This window comes from Lemur catta, chromosome 5 (genome assembly GCF_020740605.2).
Source record: "Lemur catta isolate mLemCat1 chromosome 5, mLemCat1.pri, whole genome shotgun sequence".
NCBI classification, from domain to species: Eukaryota; Metazoa; Chordata; class Mammalia; order Primates; family Lemuridae; genus Lemur; species Lemur catta.
Genome location: NC_059132.1, coordinates 7,761,820 through 7,783,616, shown reverse-complemented (window position 1 = coordinate 7,783,616; position 21,797 = coordinate 7,761,820). Strand labels below are relative to the sequence as shown.

The 21,797-nt window shown below is 39.3% G+C and overlaps 1 protein-coding gene across 1 annotated transcript in view; it reads right to left on the bottom strand.

The window, feature by feature from the left end:
- The window catches only part of NDFIP1 (Nedd4 family interacting protein 1), a 32,572-nt gene extending 14,100 nt beyond the window's left edge, over positions 1 to 18,472 (bottom strand). The window contains exons 1-3 of the mRNA XM_045551090.1: positions 18,180 to 18,472; positions 2,118 to 2,205; positions 1,673 to 1,803 (exon numbers count right to left, since the gene is read on the bottom strand). Coding sequence (XP_045407046.1) covers positions 1,673 to 1,803; positions 2,118 to 2,205; positions 18,180 to 18,242 — 282 coding nt within the window. The 5' untranslated portion in view covers positions 18,243 to 18,472. The remainder of the gene's footprint in view (positions 1 to 1,672; positions 1,804 to 2,117; positions 2,206 to 18,179) is intronic.
- Positions 18,473 to 21,797: the final 3,325 nt, after the last annotated feature.

Sequence of the window (21,797 nt, the reverse complement as noted above, 5' to 3'; positions counted from 1 at the left end):
AGGAATATTTGGGTTTGACCTTACTTCTGCTACTTATCAGCCACATGACTGGGCAAATTAAAATTACTTAATCTCTCAGGCCCTCAATTTTTGCATCTGTACAATGGACATAATACAATCTCTACCTTGTGAAGTTATTGTGAGGACTGGAAACAATATATAAAACATATAAAAGCATCGAGCACAAGACCACATATATCATTTGCTTCTAATATATGGCAGTTATATATATTACGACTGTTTTACCCTCAGAAAATAAGCTCCATGAGGGTTCTTTAGTTTCTTCCTGGCACCTACAAGAACTGAATGCACATCACCATGTAGGATTAGCCTAGACTGAGTTCATAAACTATTTCTGTCAAGCAGTGGTTTTAGGAGCTTCACTCCTCATAGCAGGGGGAGTTTCTAAGCAGCCTACTGCCCTTAAGCCAGGCCAGGGGGAACCTCTGGGACCTATGCCATTGCACTGCCCAGATTGGGCTTCTTTTTTCTATTTTTGAGAGTCTTACTCTGACACCCTGGCTAGAGTGTAGTGGCATCACCCTAGCTCACTACAGCCTCAGATTCCTGGGCTCAAGCCATCCTCCTGCCTCAGTCTCCCAAGTAGCTGGTACTACAGGTACGTGCCACCACCCTCAGCTAATTTTTTCTATTTAGTAGAGATGGGGTCTCTTGCTCAGGCTGGTCTCAAACTCCTGAGCGCAAGCAATCCCCCCACCTCAGCCTCCCAGAGTGCTATTAACAGGATTACTGGCGTAAGCCACCTCACCGGGCCTGTGCTTTTCTTCTTATTCTTATCATTCACTCCAGTTTCTTATAGGACTACAGCCTAGAGCCCTGATGGTCCCCACATTCATGGAGACTTATCCTGCTTCCATTCGCCCAATATCTGGCCCAAGGCCCTACCTGCATCAACCCAAACTTGGATGAATATTTACAAAATCACACTTAGCACTTATAGATCTGACATCAAGAACCAAGGATGCCCAATAATCTCCACTGGCTTTGGCAGATAACTACAGAAACTACAAAAAAAAAAAAAAAAATTAATCTCCACTGGCTTACATCACATCCCACTCCCAAGAATCAGTATCAGGCTAGCTGGAATCTGAACTCACTATGCTCCTATAAAGGGCATGATCTAGACTGATGGAGGCACAGAGTTCAAATTCTATGAAGTTGCAGGTACTTATTCTCTCTATAGACCTCCCTACCAGCTATCGTCTAACACCAAACTATTAAGTGTGCATAATCAAGGCAAAGTCAGTGTATTTCCTAAATCAGCTCCTGTTTCAAAATGTTTCAGCCATTCCAGGAGACTTGAGAAAGTGGTGGCAGTAGGAGAGATACACGAAAAATGAGCTGGCTTGACTAGCGATTCTCTGCTCATTTAGTCCACTTTACCTCATCATTTTCAGGAAGAGATGAGCTTATTATCCCAAAAGAAAATGTACTTTAAATAAAATTAACTGTACTTTTACTAATCAATACAATCCTAATAAATCAAAATTAGATGATGAAGGTCGGTGAAGATCTTCAGAGTGGAAGTGGGGGCAGAGCCAGGGCCTTGTGGGCAAATAAAGTTTAAACATGTAAAAAAAAAAAATTAGATAATGAAAATAACTTAAGTGCCATAAAGCAACCATCAAGTAATATGGCAAATTGTACTTACTCTTCCAGGAACCAAAGGAATAGTAGCTTCAGCCTTGCTTCGCTCAGCTTCATCATAACTGGGCAGTGTTGTAGCCACATTGTAAGATGGGGGCTTTGGAAACCCAGACTCGTCCTTGTAGTCAAAATATGCTGCAGAATAAAAAAGCCACAATTATCTGATTATTAGCTGAATTCAAAAAAATAAAAGGATTTCCACTAACTCTGGCAAACAAAACGCAGCCATTCCCAAGAGAACATACGTAATAAGTGAACCAAAAGATATTTATAGATGAATGTAAGAGACTGGGGGCGATTTTTAAATTTATCCACTTCTCAAATTATTTAAAATTCAGACTCACTTTGTACCCTCCCTTCCAACTGCTCTTGAACCACTTTTTTAACCGTCATGTCAAAGCGTGGAGTGTTTTTAAGGAGGTCAGTAATCACCTTGCCTTGTTACCTACCTGCACTCTCTGCAGAGATGCTGCTATAAGGTGGAGGAGCATCACCTGCAGCCTGCTCAGGCTCTCCAGACTCTTCTTCATTCTGCAACTAAATAAAAATTTCATATTTTAGGGCCAGGTGAGGTGGTTTATGCCTGTAATCCCAGTGCTTTGGGAGGTCAAGGTGGGAAGATTATCTGAGGCCAGGAGTTCAAGACCAGCCTGACCAAAATAGTGAGACCCTGTCTCTAAAAAAATAGAAAAAATAAGCCAGGTGTGGTGGCGTGCCTGTAGTCCCAGCTACTTGGGAGGCTGAGGCAGGAGGATTGCTCAAGTCCAGGAGTTTGAAGTTACAGTGAGCTATGATGACACCATTGCACTCTAGCCCCAGAAACAGAGTGAGACTCTATCTCAAAACAAAACAAGAAAATTCATATTTTAATGCAAGTATAAAGCCTATTAGAAATATGAGAACCCAAAAGTTGGAATAGCCTTTCTTGAAAACTATTTGACAATGTGTTCCAAAAGCCTTAAAATGTGAAAATCCTTAAAAAGAAAAAAAGTATTCTATTCCTAGGAAGTTATTCTATGGAAATAATCAAAGAGGCAAAAAAGATACATATAAGCACTACTGCAGTAAAAATTAGAAACAACCTAAATTACAATCATAGAAGACTTAATGAAGACAATTTGGTGACCTGGATAGATATTCATGGTATACTATTACATGCGAAAAGCTAAATTTGCCAAATAGTATGCATCATATAATTTTATTTTTAAAAAGACAGACATATAATGGAAAGAAGGTCTGGAATGATAGATATCTACAATTCAACACTGTTATCTCTACCTGACTTGAGGGTCTGGTCCTGGCTTCAGTACTATCAGGATACACAGAACCAGCTGAGGTATTGTATAATAGAACACACACAACTTCTAGATCATACTGCTACAAAGAACTCTATCTTGAGTTGAGACAGAAAAACAGAAAGCCTGAGGTGTCCTAACATGAAGGAGAGCCCCTAATCCATTACATTTTAACTGACAATATCAATCTCCACTCCCTATGCCATTCAAAACCAGATGCCAACAAACTTTTCTCATTACTATTGCATAGCATTCAATTTCAAATGAACTCTTATGTCAGATTCTCATCAGCATCTATCATCTGGGCACATTTTTGGGGGCCCTAGTAATCTAATGTTAAACTTAAAACACTCCCAAAATAACTGTATCATAACCTAAAATAATTTTGTCTTTAAGCAAAGGTATATGGGCAAAATAGCTCTAGTAAAGTCAAATGTTCCTGGAACACCCAATCAATGAATTATTTAAACAGAGTTTCTAGGACAATGGTTCACCTGAAATACTAGTTTTAACATAATTTGAAGCTCTAGTCAGGGTAGTCTCAGCCCCTTCACACTTAACCACTTTTGTGCCATGGGAAAGTTGCAAAAAGAAGCAAAAGAGTCAGCAGTAAGAATAGAGGCAAATATAGACTTTTATTTATTTTTAAATTTTTTTTTCTTTAGAGACAGGGTCTCACTCTGTCGCTCAGGCTGGAGTGCAGTGGCTTGAGAACGTTGCCTTCATATGCTGTATAGCCAGTTATGTCCTTCATTTAGACCTAGCTCCGTACTTCTAACCCCTGTTATATTTCCTGAGCTTGGTCAAAGTAATCATATTACCTCTGCATAATGTAGGTTTCAGAAAGGAAGCATGGCAATTCTAAGAAATACAGAAGTCCAAAGAATAAAGAGTTAAAAACGTCTTATATGCCAGTATCTGTAAGACAGGCTACTCGGTCTCCTGCCAACCTGGAAATGTTAAATTCAATCATTTAGCATAACATATACAGTAACAGATAACAGAGAAAAGAACTTCCAACCTCAGAAACCTCAATTTTCTCTTTGGTGAGGAAAAAAACATTTCCAGGTGAAGATTTTTGCTCCATCAAAATTCACTACTTTAGTGGTTCCCTCATTAATATCAGCACTTAGGGAGGCTGAGGTGGGAGGATGGCTTGAGGCAAGGAGTTCAAGACTAGCCTGGGCAACACAGCAAGTCCTCATTTCATTCATTCATTGATTCATTCATTAATAAATAAATAAATATTAACCGGGCATGGTGTCATGTGACTGTAGTCCCAGCTACTTGGGAGGCTGAGGTGGGAGGATGGCTTTAGCCCAGGAGTTTGAGGCTGCAGTGAGCTATGATTGAGCCACTGCATTCCAGCCTGGGTGACAGAGTGAAACACTGTCTCTAAAAATAAACAAAATTCACTACTTTAGAATCATGTCAAAAACAACAATGAAAAACACTCGTTATGACTATGGGATGATCCTAAAACGTCACTGTACAGCCCTCCTACTCTGGCTTGTTTCTATAATGCTGGTGCTAAAATTAAGCTCCATCAACAAAGCTATTTAAAATAAAACACAATAATGTGGGGGGAAAGAGGCACTCACCCTCAAAAAGAGGTATTTAGTGACCACTGTCTACGTGAATCACAACTTGCTAAACAACAGAACTCTTAAACATCCATCTTTTTACACTTTGGGGACAACAAGTCAGACATTCACTAGCAGGGGTGGGGGGGTGGACCATGTGCTCTAGAACCAAAGTGAACGATAAAATTGGTTGCTTGGTTCCAAAATGTTTTTTTTTTTTTTTTTTGAAACAGAGTCTCAAAACCCCAAATTCCTGGGCTCAAGCAATCCTCCTGCCTCAGCCTCCAAGCAGCTGGGACTAAAGGCATGCACTACCATGTCCGGCTAATTTTTCTATTTTTAGTAGAGACAGGGTCTTGTTTGGCTCTTGCTCAGGCTGGTCTTGAAACTCCTGAGCTCAAGCGATCCTCCCACCTCAAACCCCCAGAGTGCTAGGATTACAGGTGTGAGCCACCGCGCCCAGCCCCAAAATGTATTTTTAAGATTCCCCTTTTCTGTCCCTGGGAACGTTCTTGTGTAGCCTCTTTGCCATGTCCTTGGAGCTCAGCAATCTTTAGGTTCTTCCTGACCCTCTCTCAGAGAATAGGTGTCATTGTCACTTTGGGGTTAGAGTTGGAAAGATGCCCAGTCTCTTCTATCGACCAGGTCAGTGGAGCCCAAGTCCAACCTAACTGTCGCAGAATCTGGGTTGTAGGGGATACTCTGAGAGGCAGGTCTGAAAAGTGATGGGAACCTCTGCTCTCTCAGCGCATAGTGCTATTGGCTGGGGGCCCGAAAAGAGCTATCCTTTGATTGTGTGACTGTGACAGACAATAAATAGCTATCAGGGACTGAATTCTGTCATATAATTTTTGTTAAAATTCTGATTAATTTTACTTACTTCCAAATATGATTTAAATGACATTTTTTCCAACTAGAACTATACATTTACCTACACATCCCATATATTAATAAAATACTGAGTTTAATACAGAATTAGCTATAACCACCTATGTCTCCATCACTGATAGGAATAATCCAATAATCTGGAGATTCAGGTGGCCTTTTACTTTACCACACCCCACACTGTGCTCTTACTTTCCTTCGATTACCCCTTTCCTTGCATGTTCCCCTCTATACTCTGAGCAGACTGCAATTGCTCCCCAGAAGACCCCTGAAACCCTCCCATGTTCCTACTTCAGATGTATCACAATCTGCTATGGTGCCTCTTGGCCTCGATCATCCCCAATTTTTAAAAATATTTATCCTACAAATAGGTGCTTCTAAGGTTTTGTTCTCAAGCCTATAAAATGCAGCACATTTAAAATAAAGGGTTTTCCCCTTCTAATTACCCTTCTCTGTATTTAAGTACTGTTGCTGTTAGAAATAAACATATGACATTTTTTAACAATCTCCAATACAGAAATCACATATAGTTCTACTATAGAACATTAGTTCACATAAAGTATATTAGTTCTAACAGAAGCAAACGTGAATTTACCAAGTTTAAAGACATTATACCCCACAGGTTTAAATTCTTATTTGAGTTTCCACCCCAGCAAGAAATCTTCATCACTACCCTCCCCTAAGTAGTTCCAAAGATGATCTTCAATTTAGAAATGAGCTGTTTATAAGTAATAACAGAGCCAGGACTAGGATTAGGGTTAAGGGCCAACATTTATATTGTACCAAATGGCAGGATGTAAAGCAACCTAAAATTCATTCTTGGATTCTCTATATTTACTAAGAATGGGAAGACAACAAAAGACCCTACTAAACAAAACCCATAAATCCTTATACATGAGAAGAGGTATCAACATATAGCTCATAATTCATATAAACAAAAATGTGAAAAATAATGAACTATCCAATAAATCTATAAAGTTGCAAGTATTTTGTCACTCAATATTTTTGGTTGGGTCCCACTTAAACAGCAACAAAATTCTTGTAAGTTTTAAGTGCCTTCTTTAAGTTATTAACAATAAATCTCAGAAAATCCTGAGTTGGTGACTAATCTCTAGCTTTAAATGTTATTTACCACTTCTAATCTTAGAGTTAATTTCTAAAACTTTTACCTTAAAATGCAATTTTTTAAACCACTCATTACCAACCCACTACTACTTCTACATACTTTTTAAATCCTACCAAACTAGACGGTATAATTACAGAAAGTAAACAAGCACATTTCTTTAGGTAAACAACTGAGTATGCTGTTTTACTCTGTTGTTCAGAAACAGCCAGAAAGTTTGATTAAAAATATATTTTGGAATTAGACAGTGGTAATGGTTGCAACAACCCTGTGAACATAATAAAAATCTCTGAATCATATACTTTAAAAGGGCAAATTTTATGATACATGAATTTTATCTCAAAAAAGGTACAAGAATATTTTCTCTTCTTTTCTTTCTATTTAACAGACTGGGTCTTGCTATGTTGCTCAGCCTTGAACTCCTGGTCTCAAGCAATCCTCCCTCAGCCTCCCAAGTCACTGGGACTACAGGCATGTGCCTAGCTATTTTCTAATTTTGTAAAAGCACATCTATATAAATTTCATTTAAAACAAAATCAAAAATTATTCCAAATCATTATTCTCTTGCTAAATCAATGTCTAAGCCCCTCAAGGAAAAGGAATGGGTCCCAATCCCATCAATATCCCCAGGGCTTAACACAGAACCCGTATTTGTGAATGGATGAAAATGACAAAAAGAATATACTGAATTACAAACTAATCACTGTTTTAAAAAAATCCATTAATATTGTCTTTTCCTGAAGAGAATAATTAGGGTCAAGAGATCAAAAGGTAGTAGAGATTAAAGGTAGTTAGAGATTAAAATTAGGTTAACCTAATTTTAAGAGCTGAGGAAGATCATTATTTTTTTGTACTTCAGGAGTTTAAATACAAGATAACTTAAAAAACTAACCAACCACCAGATTTAGACTCTACCTAACAATATACCTCACGTCAAAAGGAAAAGATAAATGCAAATCCTCAATACCAAAATGAAAACACAATTAAAAATCAAAATTCACCAAAAGGAAAAGCAAAGTAATCAGAATGCTTTAAAAAGTGAATCCAATATCAGATGAAAGGAATACTCTAATACTGCAGTAAATCCCCTGAGAAAGGCCATCGGTTTGTAAAGCTTTCTATGTAAAGATTTTTGTGGTTATCACTATTAACATATATAAATACAACTTGGTTTAGAGAGAAAATACTCTAGCTTATATTTACATTAGTCCTTAGAAATGAGACAGCAAATACTACAAACCACAATAAGCAATTTTATGGGTTTTCTTCTTATCTTTCCATTCTTCACTTTGGGTCCATGTAACAAGTGAAGGCATCCAGAGAGAAAAGAGAAAGGCAACATAGTAGCCACTCATCTGCAGCTTCAACATTCCAGAGAAGGTGGCAGGAGAAATCACCACTCATCCAGGAAGGCACTAAATTAGCCAGCCATGGTACTAGCATTGTGAGATTTTAGGTAGCACCAGAAAATTGTCATCAACCTGTCAACCCCTAGGATCCATGTCTTACATCTGACATTCAAATATTTCTAGTACTGATGGCTCCACCAAGACACCATCAAATAAATGGTCCCCAGTGTCTTCTGGCACCCAGCATCAGCAAAATCTACAGCCAAGAGCCTTCCAGGTTAATGGTAAGTCCCAGATGGGTCATGATTTTATAAAGATTGGGCTGGCTGAGGCAGGAGGATCACCTGAGCCCAGGAGTTTGAAGTTGAAGTGAGCTATGATGACTCCACTGCACTGCAGCCTGGGCAACAGAGCAAGACCCTGTCTCCAGAAACAAAAACAAAACAACAACAAAAAAGGACATAAGGAGGGACAATCACCCAATGTTTTCAAATTATTAATAGCAAGTCTCTCTTGCCTATGAACATAGCATCTTTTAAGAAGTAGCATCTTGCCTTCAGGTCAATGGTGTCAGGTCTAAAGAAAAAAAAGAGAGAAGTATAAACAAAACAAAATAAGAAATAGCATCTAAACTATTTATAACCAGTCCATGTCCTCAGTAATGTGACTCTTACTTCTTTGCCACTTCTTGGTTCCATAAGCAAATTCAGTCTTAGTTCAGAGCTTAGTTCAAAGCCTACTGTGAGAAGGAATTAAAAGCCTAGGGAAAGACAAGTGGAAATGGAAACTAAGCACCTGGCTTAGTCTCCTTGACTTTGACAGGATGGCAGAATAAATAATATTAAAAATAGTAGCTGGATCAGACTCATTTTAAAATAATTTATATAACATCTAGTCCATAATTTAAATGTGAAGGTAGTAAATACATTTTGTGTTTTTTTAAACCCCTATATATCTTTTCATCTAAGATATGTAAAGCTCTAAAATAGAAACATGAAAGCAAAAACAAGTCCCTAATTATTCACCTTTTAAACTGAAATATTAAGCAACCCTTTTTGTTCAATTTTTTAATTTTATTATTTTTTTATAGAGACGGGGTCTCGCTCTTGCTCAGGCTGGTCTCAAACTCCTGAGCTCAAGTGATCCTCCCGCCTCAGCAATCCTTTTTGAAAAAACAAAACTGTCACAACACAGCATGGACTACAACTGGCATCTATTCAAGAATACTTTCAGATTTCAAGAATAATTTAAAAAATAATTTGTTCCTATTTATAAACCCATAATCGAGCTGAAAGTTCCCTGGACTTAGTGTACAGAACATTCCTAGCCTCCATTAAGATTTTATACATACACACACATTAATACACACACACATAAAGATCTACATATATTTAGGATACGTATAGCATATATACAATCCTAACTTGTGAAACAAATTACATAATGTAATTATTAAAATTACAAAAGTCAACCTTGTAAAATCAGTTCAACATAAAAGTTATTTTGTTAAACTACATGCCTATCTAGCAATATTTAAATTAGATTTGTATAACTTTTCTAAAAAGTAGCTGTACTGCACAGAGTACTAAAAATGTAAATGCTATTAATGTAGATATCTAACCTATAGATGTAGAATCAAATGTGAATAAGTTCTTGTTCAAGCTTTCCAGTCTCTCTATTGCCCATTCTTCTGCACAGCCTATAATGACCTTCTTCATTGATGATCAGAAGTTTGAATGTTTCATTCAATGAAATTTCATATGTCAGGATCATATCAATTTTTTACTATTTTGACGTTTTCCCCCTGTAGTGCTCCTGAAAGAGTGCTTCCATTTTTTCATTAATTTACTAGACAGTCTGATTGCTAATTTAAGCTACTCAGGACTACAGTTCCAAAAGTTATGCTTGCTTATAAGCCCAATATAGCACACACTCAGGCAGAGATTATGGATGGGAAAAGGTATTCTATTCAAGAAACTCTACCTGGACTCAAGCCTGCAGGGGCCCTCCTCCTGCAAGAACAGTAAGAGCCAGGAATTGGATGGATCAAGCATTTAATACCTTTCCTGCTACCCTGTCAACACAAACTATTTCACTGGGCAAGTATTTAACTGTTGGATTAATTTAACATCACTCAATAAATGTGTCAGGCCACAACTGATGTGGTGTCTGAGGATACAACAGTGACATGGCTGATGTTTCTGGCCTCAATAAGCTTGCAGTTTAGCAAATAAAAGACGATCACAGATGTAATTATTATACAATTACTGTATAATGTTTCATTTAAGATTAACACACACATTTGCCTCTTATCCCTTCCAAAACCCTCTTAAATGTAAATGTTAGTAAAATTTGGTTTTTTTAAAGGCCAAAATCTGTGAAGACCAGCAATAGGAAAGGAAGCAATAATAAAATCCTGAAAGCTAGAAGCAGGATCACAAGTGGTATCTGATTCAGCAGGCCCAAGAAAAATTGAATCCTAAACCAGAAAGCAGAAAAAGCAACCTCTTTTGTACCCCCATAAAGCTCAGGAATTGGTGGCATCAGATACTGATAGAAGTAGTAGTGAAAATGAGATTAAAAACAGAAAGGCTGCAGAAGCAGTGAAACTGACCAGCCCATGAGGAAAGACCCAAAGACAATACCAACACTCAAAGCAACAGCCTAGTCAGGGCATACTATATGGTATAGGGCACAGGTCTATCAAACATATTGAGCTTCCAAACTGGTTTACTGATGGCACACTCTTTTTTTAAATTTTTGAGACAGGGTCTCACTCTGTCACCCAGGCTGGAGTGCCGCGGCACAATCACAGATCACTGCAACCTCCAACTCCCAGGCTCAAGTGATCCTCCTGCCTCAGCCTCCCAAGCAGCTTGGACTACAGGCGTGCACCACCACACCTGGCTGATTTTTCTATTTTTTGTATGTTGCCCAGGCTGGTCCTGAACCCCTGGGATCAAATGATCCTCCCACCTCAGCCCTCCAAAGTGCTGGGATCCCCAGCATGAGCCACCTCGCCCGGCCTGATGGTGCTCTCTTAATGAGCAGGCAAGGATCACCACTGAAAGCTTCTAACATGAGAGGGCATAAAAGATCAATGCAAACAGAAAAAAGCAACTTGTGTGGGAAAATGAAAAAAGAAGGGTAAAAAACCCTCAATTATGTTGGAGAACTAGTAGGAAAAAATAGAACTATAAAACAAGGACAGTGTACTATTTAAAACAAGAGGGGAAACAAAAAATTAGGGGAGTTTTTGAAAATTGAAAATTATAGCAAATTAAAAATTTATCAAAGAACTGGAAATTAAAATCGGAAAAAATTCATAGAAAGTAGAAAAAGAGGAAAAAATGAGATGAAGTAAAAAAAAAAAGTTGAAAGAATCAGTACAGGAGGTCTAAAATCCAAATAAATCCAAAGATAGACAAAAAAAAAAAAAAAAAAAGAAAATCAAGGCAAAAAAAAAATTAAATACTTTTTAAAATTTCCAGAACTGAAGGATATGAGTTTCCAGACTGAAAGGATCCTCCAAGTACCTTGCACAATGGATGAAAATAGATCCACACCTGGGTACAACCTAGTGAAATTTCAGAACACTGGGGACAATGCGAAGCTCCTAAAGCATGGAGGTGTGGGGAGGCCACGTACCATTCATCACAGTGGCTTCAGGCTTCCTAATAGCAACACTGGAGCCTAGAAGGCAATGCAGCAAATTCCTTCAAAATTCTGAAGGAAAATGTTTCTGACCCAGAAGTCTCATGTGAAAAGTACAAAAAAAAAAGATTTTTAGATGTGTAAAGTCTAAAAAACAAAGTTAACCTCCTATGCATTCTGCCTCAGAAAAACTGCAGGAGGATGTGCTCCAAGGAAATGAAGCAATAAATCAAGAGAGAAATGTGAATGAAAGAAAGGGGTTTCCACTAAAAAGATTGGGAAAGGACATCCCCAGGATGGCAAAGAACAGTAGGCCCTGAGAGCAACCTCCCAGAACAGGTTCAAGAGGCCAGGAAAGATCCCCCCCCCCAAAATGAACCGATAAAATACCTAATGTGTTTGAGAATATAAAAAACAATTAAGATTATTAGGTGAGAGTCTGAGAACGAATCAGCGCTACTAGCAAATTTACGTATGATATGTACACAGAAAACTAAGCAAAAAAGCAATAAGAATTATCAATTTTAGCAAAAAGAAAGTATGGTCAGTCAAGGAAAAGTAACCATAGTGTACTACATGTCTCAGCTGCCAAGTGTTTATTATTGTCAATTATTGTAAGTGCTGAATATTGATCTAACTATATTATGGCTATAACCATATTAGAAAGATAGAGGGGCAGGAAGTGTGAGTACCAATTGAGGGTAGTACAAGAAAACTAAAGCCTTATACTCCATAGTGGTAAGTCAATTTTTATAATGCTGAAATCTAACAAATCAAGAAGTAGCACACTATAAATGTTATTTAGCTACAAGAATAAATTGCAAAACAGCAAAAGAAACAGCTAAAAGAGGTAAGAAGCAGGCAAGTGAGGAGACTGCTGTTTTGGGTAATAAGGCTATAAAATCCATTTGACTCTAACTTATATGCATGTGTAACTTTGATATGAATAAAAACTAAATAAAAAGTAAAGACAATGAAAATGTGATTACAAAATATGTTACAAAAGAGGACTTCCCTCAAAGTATTTTCAATCTACAGTTGGTTGAATCTGTGGATGCACAACCTGCAGACAGAGGGCCGACTGTACTTCCACCTAGCCAGACACTACAAGCAATTATAACTGGGGAGTACATAAAGCCCAACATATTTGATATTACCAGTTGCCTAGCTTATTGGCAACAATGACTTGAGGAAAAAAAGGTAAAACCATCAAGCCAATTTTCAGCATTAATCTCTTGTTAAAGTGTTAAAAGTTGCTTTATCTAAATGGGTAGCATCCATTACTACCAAAATATGGTAGTTGTGCTTATTCAAAGATAACGTAAGAATAAATTAAGAAACCAATGTATTTATTTTAAAGCCCTAAGAACAAATAAATCAGAGGACGTCACTTGAATTTCTTCAAGCCTTTCTTTTTTCTCTTAATAAAAAGTGATTCTCATGGTAGGATTTATTTTATGATATAATTTAACATAACTTAATATAATTGATGTCCAGGATAAAGTATTTAAAGTTATGTACAGGCGAACCAGTAGATGGCATCCGCTTAGAGCAGGATTCCCTAGAGCAGCTCAACCGGACCTTAGTCTCTGCCCAAGTTCTGCCCTGTTTCCAGGGTACAGATAAAATGATTAAACCAAATGAATCTCCCTTGACAGGTGATCACCAGTGGGATCAGGCAAGAAAATAACAAAATATCAACAGGAATCCATCACTGCTACAAAACAACACAAGGCGTGAGGCTTGCCAAGAGTGAGTCAAATCAAATACAAGGGACAGTTACAGATCTGCAGCCCCCAACACTGATAAATCCTGTTCCATAGGCCTAACAGACTACAAAAGAGCTCCCTCATGATATATTCCTCATGTGATAATATCTGCTTAAAATATCATACCATATGTTATCTTTTAGAGTTACACACAGAAATATCTATAGATGAAATGATATGATAATTTCTAGGATTTACTTCAAAATAATGGTGGGAAGTATAAACGAGATGAGATTGGCCATTCATTGATAACTGCTGAAGCTGGGTGATGGGTGCATAAGGCTTATTATACTCTATTTTTGTTATGTGTTGCACATTTCCATAGTAAAATGTCAAAAATATAAATATTAAGAAATTACTCCTATAACTCGGACCACAAAAGCCCAATTCAAAAATGGGCAAAGGACTTGAATATACATTTCTCCAAAAAAGATACACAAATAACCAAATAAGCACATGAAAAGATGCTCAACATTACTAATTATCAGGGAAATGTTAATCAATACTGCAATGAGATATCATTTCATACCCATTAGACAGCTACTATCAAAAAAAAAACAGAACAGAACAAGTGTTGTCGAAGATACGGAGAAATCGGAACCCATCTGCACTGTTGGAAATGTAAAATGGTGCTATGGAAAACAGTATGGTGGTTCCTCAGAAACTTAAAAATAGAATTACCATATGACCGATCAATTCAACTTCTGGGTATATCCAAAAGAAACGAAAGCAGGGACTCAAACAGGTATTTGTACACCCATGATCATAGCAGCATTATGCACAATGGCCAAAAGGTGGAAGCAAACCAAGTGTCTGTCAACAGATGAATGTATAAATAAAATGTGGTATATACATACGATGGAATGTTATTCAGCCTTAAAGAGGAAGAAAATTCTGACACGTGCTGTAACATGGATGAACCTTGAAGACATTATGCTAAGTGAAATAAGCCAGCTACAGAATGACAAATACTGTCTAATTCTACCTATAAGAGGTATCTAGAGCAGTCAATTTCACAGAGACAAAAAGTAGAATGGTGGTTGCCAGGAGCTGGAGGAGGGGGCAATGGAGAGAGTTGTTTAATGGGTACAGCATTTCAGTTCTGCAAGGTGAAAAAAGTTCCAGACATATTAATAGACGGGTTGCACAAAAATGTGAATGTACTTAATGTCACTGAACTATACTTAAAAATGGTTAACATGAGAAATTTTATGTGTATTTTACAATTAAATAAAAAGTTTGCAAAGGAGTAACTTATCCATCTTCTCAATATTTTTATAAGTTTTCCTTAATCACTGACCACAAAGGCCATAAACAAAGCAAATAACCTAAAAAATCTTGACGTGACATTCTAAGGGGCATTCTGTGATATAATTACAATTACTTTTCAAGCTAAAAAATTAAAATAAAACAAACCACATGGGCTCTATTCACCCTTTTCCTCCAGGATCATGAGTTCATCTAATACCTTAACATGAATATGTTTTGATCTGTCACAGATAAAAATTTTTTCCCTGATCTATCAAAAAATGTTCTTCCACAATCCTGAGAGAACTTATCCCAAAACATATCACTCCCAAAGCTGCTCCACAATGTCATAAGACTACAATATGAACTTATTGGTAATACTCACAAATGGGTAACTTCTTTAGCAGGCAATAAATCCAGAACTAAACATTCTGCAGTCTGTTTTTAAATCAACACGGCAGTGTCATCATCACCCACCTATATCAAATTCAAAATCCAAATATCTCAAAATACTTGGTATGAACTGGCAAAATTTATGATATAAGCAAAGATCTGTTGCAGTGAAGCAAAGAGGGTTTGGGACCCACAAACAGGAATAAACATCCTCAGAAAGAGCAGCTCGTAACAGGTTTCTCAGTACTGGATATGGGCCTACCTAGACCTTTCTGAAACAGTGCTTCCGTATGTTTGGACACACAGTCCGAGTTTCAAAACGCAAAAAAAGAAAACAATAAAATAATGCTACAGGGAACCTATTAGCCCAAGCCTTCTGCCTAGTCTTTCACTGTGCTGAATTCCAATTGCACACATGTTGCACTGCCTATAAGAAGACCATAAAGACAAAATTGTGTTTGCATTTCTGAATGAATCATACAGTTTTCCATTACATTTACCTGGCTAGAGGACTAGCTCAATTTGATTAACCAGGTCAAACAGAAGTCAGAACAGCCTTTTGTGACAACCATAGTAACATGCACCTATCAAGTTGCCTGGACAATTCACCAACATTCTATAATTCAAAAGTCTTTTAAATATGTATATTCTCTGACCAAGCATTTCCACACCTAGAAACTTATACTATGGAAATAGTTGAAGATGTATGTAAAAGAAATGAAAAAAATTATAAACATTCTTAGTGACTGGCAATAGGCAATTAATTAAGTTATGGTTTGTCCATACAATTACATGCCATGCAGACATTAAAAATATTTGATACAGGAAGATATTCATAACATATTATGTGACAGACATTAGAAAACAGTATTCAAATATGAACTTATTTAATTACATATATAGATTGTGTGCCTTTGTACATACATGTGCACGATACACATATATGCAAATTTGCAAATGCACATATGCCTGCAAATACAATACACTGGACATATGTGCAAAAGTATGTGCAAGTATAATCAGGGGCTCATAGAATTGCACAAGTGTACAAAGATGTAACTATATATGGATATAGGAGTGCATAAAACAATACATATACATGTGTATATAACTGCTAATGCATATGCCTGTATTTGGACTGTGAGCCTGTGTTTTAAGTAGGTGAGTGTGAGTGTGTGTATATCCTTATAATCTCTACTTAGCAGCTTTGTGACCTTGGGCAAGTTACTGAGCCTCTTTGAGTCTTGACTTTGTCATCTACACAATGATGAACAAATCCTGACTCATAAGAGTTTTGTAAAGATTAAATGAAAAAGATGAATGTAAACCACTTAGTACTGGGATTGGTGAATAGAAAATCAATATTAGCTTTCCTTATCTGTACAGATGTATACTGATCTATACCTGTGTATATTTGCATAGCTATAAATCCACAATGCACATCAAAATTTTAACTTTATGAGTGACAGGTTTTTTTTCTGATAGGTTTTTGTTTGGAGAAGGTTTCTTTTTTAAAATATTTTACAATTTTTCTAGGAAGACTTTTCATTCTTTCTTGAAGATTATTTCTTCAAAATAAGTATTAAAAAAAAAGAATGAAATAAAGATGGCCCACCCCTGACATACCTCAATTCTACATAATTAAAAGCTATTCAATACTACACCAAGGAATACACAATCTTCATGCTCCAGCAAATTTTTTGTATTCTAGCAGTATTATCAGCATTACCTAAAAGCTCAAGAAGATGGCAGTACAAAGAAAAAAACCACAGCTCTTTTGCTTGTTTGCCTTATTCAAGTCAGGATGAAAAGAACGAATCAGATGACACTATACAGTACAAGTGATTTGCAAACACCGTGGTGACAGTTAAGTGACATCTGTCATTCGAATTTTATTAAAGCAGGGAAGAATCCTGAGTTTTGCCCAATGTCATACAAAAAAAAAAAGCATGTGCTAGACCCCAAGCTGTGAAGAGATCTAATGATTAACTGCATTGCCACAATTTTGGGCGTGTTTATGAAAACCAAGAAGCTAAATTCTTAACTAGTCATTTCGGGAGTCCCAGCCGGAAGGGGTAGGATGGATTACAACACACGGCAGACAGCAAAACAAACCAGTAACTGGGCGCTCCAGGGTTAATCTACATGTTTTAATCGCATTGGTTTTCCTTACTTCTAAAATATAAAATTGTACATCATCTAAGAGAGGCCATTTGATTTCATAAGCAGGACTGACATTTCTATGCAAATCATACCGTAAGAATCTGAAACACGACAGAACAGAAGCAGTTATTTGCGGTTCCAATTAACATCAGTTATATCTGGCGCAATTCCCACAATTACGATGTGTTCGATTAATACCTTTAAAAACCCTGCAGAAGGTCTCTAAATTTCCGGGGAAACTCAGCTCCAGACGGGAGTAAAACAAGCAGCTCTTTTCCTTGGGGCCTAAATTTATATATCATACCAGAGATAATAATCCAATCATCCTCTATGCATTTCCTTCCCAGCAATGCCATGAAATATCTTCAAACGTCACTTCTAAGGATTTAAAATACACCCAGGCACACGCCCTGCAGCCTTCGCTGCAGCTCTACATTTGGGGGCATCACCACCGCTAAACATCCCCGCCTTTTCCAAACCTACTGCAAACTGCAGGCTCGTCCCTCGCTTCATTTTTGACTGTCGTCTTAAAACAGAGGCGAGGGGGATGGGTTTCCACTGACGGCTCTGAAACCCTGAGTAATCGTATCTCGCTGCGGGGAGCTGTCGGCAGCAGTGGCAGCGATTTTAATCTTTTCTCTCCACCCAGTTTTCCTTTCCATTTCATGCTTTCTTTTTTTCTTTCTTTCTTTCCAATGACATCAAACCAAAAGGTGGAAAAAACAAAAATGAATGCCCTCAGAGGTTCGCGAGCTCTGACTCAGGGACCCGCCCGCCCCGGGAAATGCGAGAAACACCAGGCCGGGAGGAGGTTTTTCCACGGCCCGGGTCCCGCCCGGGTCCCGCCCGGGGTCGCGAGGGGCGGGCCCGGCCCGCGGGGTCCTCGAATCCTAGCCCGGGGCCCGCCCGGCCCGCCCCGGCCCAGCGCGGCCCGCCAGGCCCCGGCGTCGGGTTGGCCGCGGGCCGGCGCCGAGAGGCCCGAAGCGGCCGGCGGGGAGGGCAGGGCCGGGGGCCGGGCCGGGCCGGGCCGGGACGCGGGCGCCGCTTACCTGCTGGTACCGGCTGCCGCAGGCCGGCTCGACCGCCGCCAGCGCCGCCAACGCCAAGGCCATGGCGCAGCCGGCCGCAGGGAGAGCGAGCGAGCGAGCGAGCTGGAGGTGTGCGCGCTGCAACCCGGGAGCGCCGGGAGGCCGAGGGACACGAGCCTCGGGCGGGTCTCGATGGCCGCCGCCGCCGCCCCCGGGCCAAACGCACTCCTCCGGCTGTAACCGCCGCCGCCGCTGAGGCTCCGACGCGGGCCCTGGAGAGGAGGCGGGGACGACGACGACGACGACGACGACGCTGCGCCGCCGCCCCGCCCCCGACTCGCGCCGCCCTGCCCGGCCGGGCCTCGCCCTGCGCCGCCGCCGCAGCGCCCGGCCGGGTGCGGTCGGCCTTGGGCCCTGCGCCTCCGAGGCTGAGGTGTTGGGTTCGAAATACTAACAGGCCACTTCGCAGACACGGAGACAATGGCGGTGAAGACCTCGTGCCGAGCACTGAGCTTCACCTGCGTGTTAGCCAACCCTTATCACAGCCCCCGGACACAGGGACCACAGCCCCACTCTAGAGGTTGGTGGCATCCCGGGAGGCTGAGGGTCTCAACGGCGGCGACCGGATCCCTGGTGTCTGGCGGCAGAATCGCTGTTCGTATCCACTCCCTTCTTATCAGCCATCCTCGTGGATCAGGGGTCAGCCAGCCACAGCCAAATCCAGTCCGTCGTCGTGACCATGAAAAGCATATGAAATTCAAATTCCAGCGTCCATAGATAAAGTTTTATTGGAACACGGCCACTCTCATTTGTTTAGGATGGCCTAAAAACCCTAAAATACTTGCTGTCTGACGCTTTACAGAAAAAGCATGCTGAGCCTGATAAATCCTTGAGAAACTCCTTGGATCTCAAATCCCACTTAGGGTGGATGATTAAACTAGCATCCTCGTGGTTATGCAGTCCTTTATTTTTTTTTCTTTACTAATTTTCTTCTTTTTTTTTTTAGCCTCAAAATTACCCCTTAAGAACATGCAGTCCTTTAGAATTTTAACAGCCTCGTCTGTGGATACAGAAACCATATTTTCTAAAATAAAGCTCTCTGAGGAGGTGACATGAAAGTCCAAACTTAAAGGACTGAGCCATGCCAAGAGCTTTCCAGGCAGCAGGAACATGTGCAAAGGCGGTGACAAAGGGCTTGAAGAACTGAAAGGAGGCTGGCATAGCTGCCACATAGGAGATGGGAGTATCAGTGTTTCGGAATGAGGGAAGTTATGCCTGAAGAGATTACACATCTCACCCAGTGACACAGAGCTAGTAAGGGGTAAAGCTGGAACGCCAGAACATTAAGCCGGCTTTCTGAACCACTGTCACCCAACTAAATTATAAGCTTTGTGAAGACAAGAGTAATTGTCTTTTAAATCTTTTGATGATCACCCGCAGCATCTAGCACAGTATAGCAGGCATGCAAGGTCTGTTTCTTTCTGTAACACCCAGCCATCTGCAATTGCTTCTACCCACATGTTCACCAGAAGGGGGAAAAGAAACACAAAAAACCCTCCATCTTTGGAGCTTGTTGCAATTCCCATTTCTTCCCCATTGCCTTTCCAAGTTGGTAGTGATGATTATTGTCTTAGCTTCTAACTTTCTAATTAACTATATATTAAATATTTTTAAACATAGCTGTGTTTTGAACCTGCCCCCCCAAGGTTTCCATATACAGGATCGAATTTAATCAATAAAACTTCTATTAATAGATATTAATCATTAATAAACTGACTTTTGGATACTGAGTTCTCTTTCAGTATCCAAACTCCTACATATCTGTCACTGTTTCCAAGTGTTGGCCTTAATATTTACGTGCTGAGAAAGTGACCAAATCCAGCAACATGCCAAATTTGAAAGGTCTCCTTACTCTGAGAGGCTCCTTATTCTGTCCTTCAGTTGTTGTTTTTAATCCAGAAAAACAACCTTTAAATGTAATAAGGTACGGTGAGTCAAACAAACATAATGTCCTGCCATGTGGTCTTATATAAGGGGGGGAGGCTAATTTGAAATTTTAAAAAAACCTCAGCAGCGGAAAGTAGAAATCCAGACATCTTTGTCCAGATTGTCTAAACTTACGTGTAAGAAAGAATAAAAAAGAATATGTCTTGCCACATATGGCTGTTGAAGCAGCAACTGCTATCTTCATGCATGTCTTGCAGCACTGTAGCTTTTGCAGAAAAGCAGTTGCTACCCCTTCCTAGATTACTTTCTCCCTTGATACCGATACACTCCCTGCACGTGAGCACAGATATTTATCATAATATAAATAATGGGCATTCTCACAGTAATATTTTGTATTAAAAGAAAAAGAAAGTTGATCAACTTCCAGTTTCTCTTTCCTACTCCTTTTCTGATGTCTTCAACCAAAATGTTTGTAATGGCAATAAGGATTTTGGTCTTTTTTTTTTTCCTTGAGTTCTCCAAAGCCTTTAATAAGTAAATTGAGATTTGCCTTGATTCAATGAGTGGATACATTGGAGAATTGAGAAATGGAGTCACCACTATCTAAGGCCTCCAGTTGGCAAGCAAATTGTACAATAAAGGGGAAAACTGAATTTCTGGCTCGCAGATCCATGCCTGGTACAAGCCAAGCAGACAGAGAAGATAATCCAAGGCCATAAACATTGTGCACTTTGGCTTCATCTTGAGATGTTGTCAAGAGAGTTTCCACAGAGAAAGTTATTAATTTCAGATTGCTGCACTTAGAAACTTATTTCCCCACAGAATAACAGTAATACTTTCCATGTGCAATACTTTTTATGTGAATTGCTGACTCTGAATCATCCATCCTGAGAGAGAAGAAAAACATTATGGACAAGTAAAGCATAGCTCATGTCTCTATCCCACCCCACCCCCCGCTCCCCAATTTAGATAAAAATTTCCAGTATAGATGTGGTTTTGTGTCCTTCACATCCACATAAGGCTTGACCTAGGTAGTACTGAGCTCAGTAAGTAACCAAGAAGTGTTTGTTAAATTTGCTTAAAGCCTCATTAGTCTAATATCTCATTTGAGGCCTTAAACTTCTCCAGCTAATCTTTTCAGGGCTCCAACTGAACCATGAAGTTTTATTTCTACTGATTTACTACTTCTTTTAATTCTCACTGCACTACCAAGAGTTTCATTAAGGGCAAAAAGTGATATCTTCATATGACAAAGAAATTATCCACTGGTGGCTGGGCATGGTGGTTCACGCTTGTAATCCCAGCACTTTAGGAGGCCAAGGCAGGAGGATCACTTGAGAACACGAGTTTAAGACCAATCTGCACAACATAGTGAGGCCTTGTCTCTACAAAAAAAGAAAAAAAGAAAGAAATTATTCACTGATAATCACTACTGTTGTGGAGTGCTTCCTGGATCTTACACCCTATCATACATCATCTATCTGTTAATCCCCATAACAAACCCATTCTACAGATGAAGAGATTCAGGAAATTTATACCATTTGCTCAGCTGGTGAGCGGTGGAGCTGAAATACAAACTCAGATTTGTCTGACTCCCAAATGTGAGCACTGCTCTGTGTGTGAAGGGAAATACAAGATATGGAATGATCAGTTCTAACATGTGGGGTATTCATGATGATATACAGAAGACAG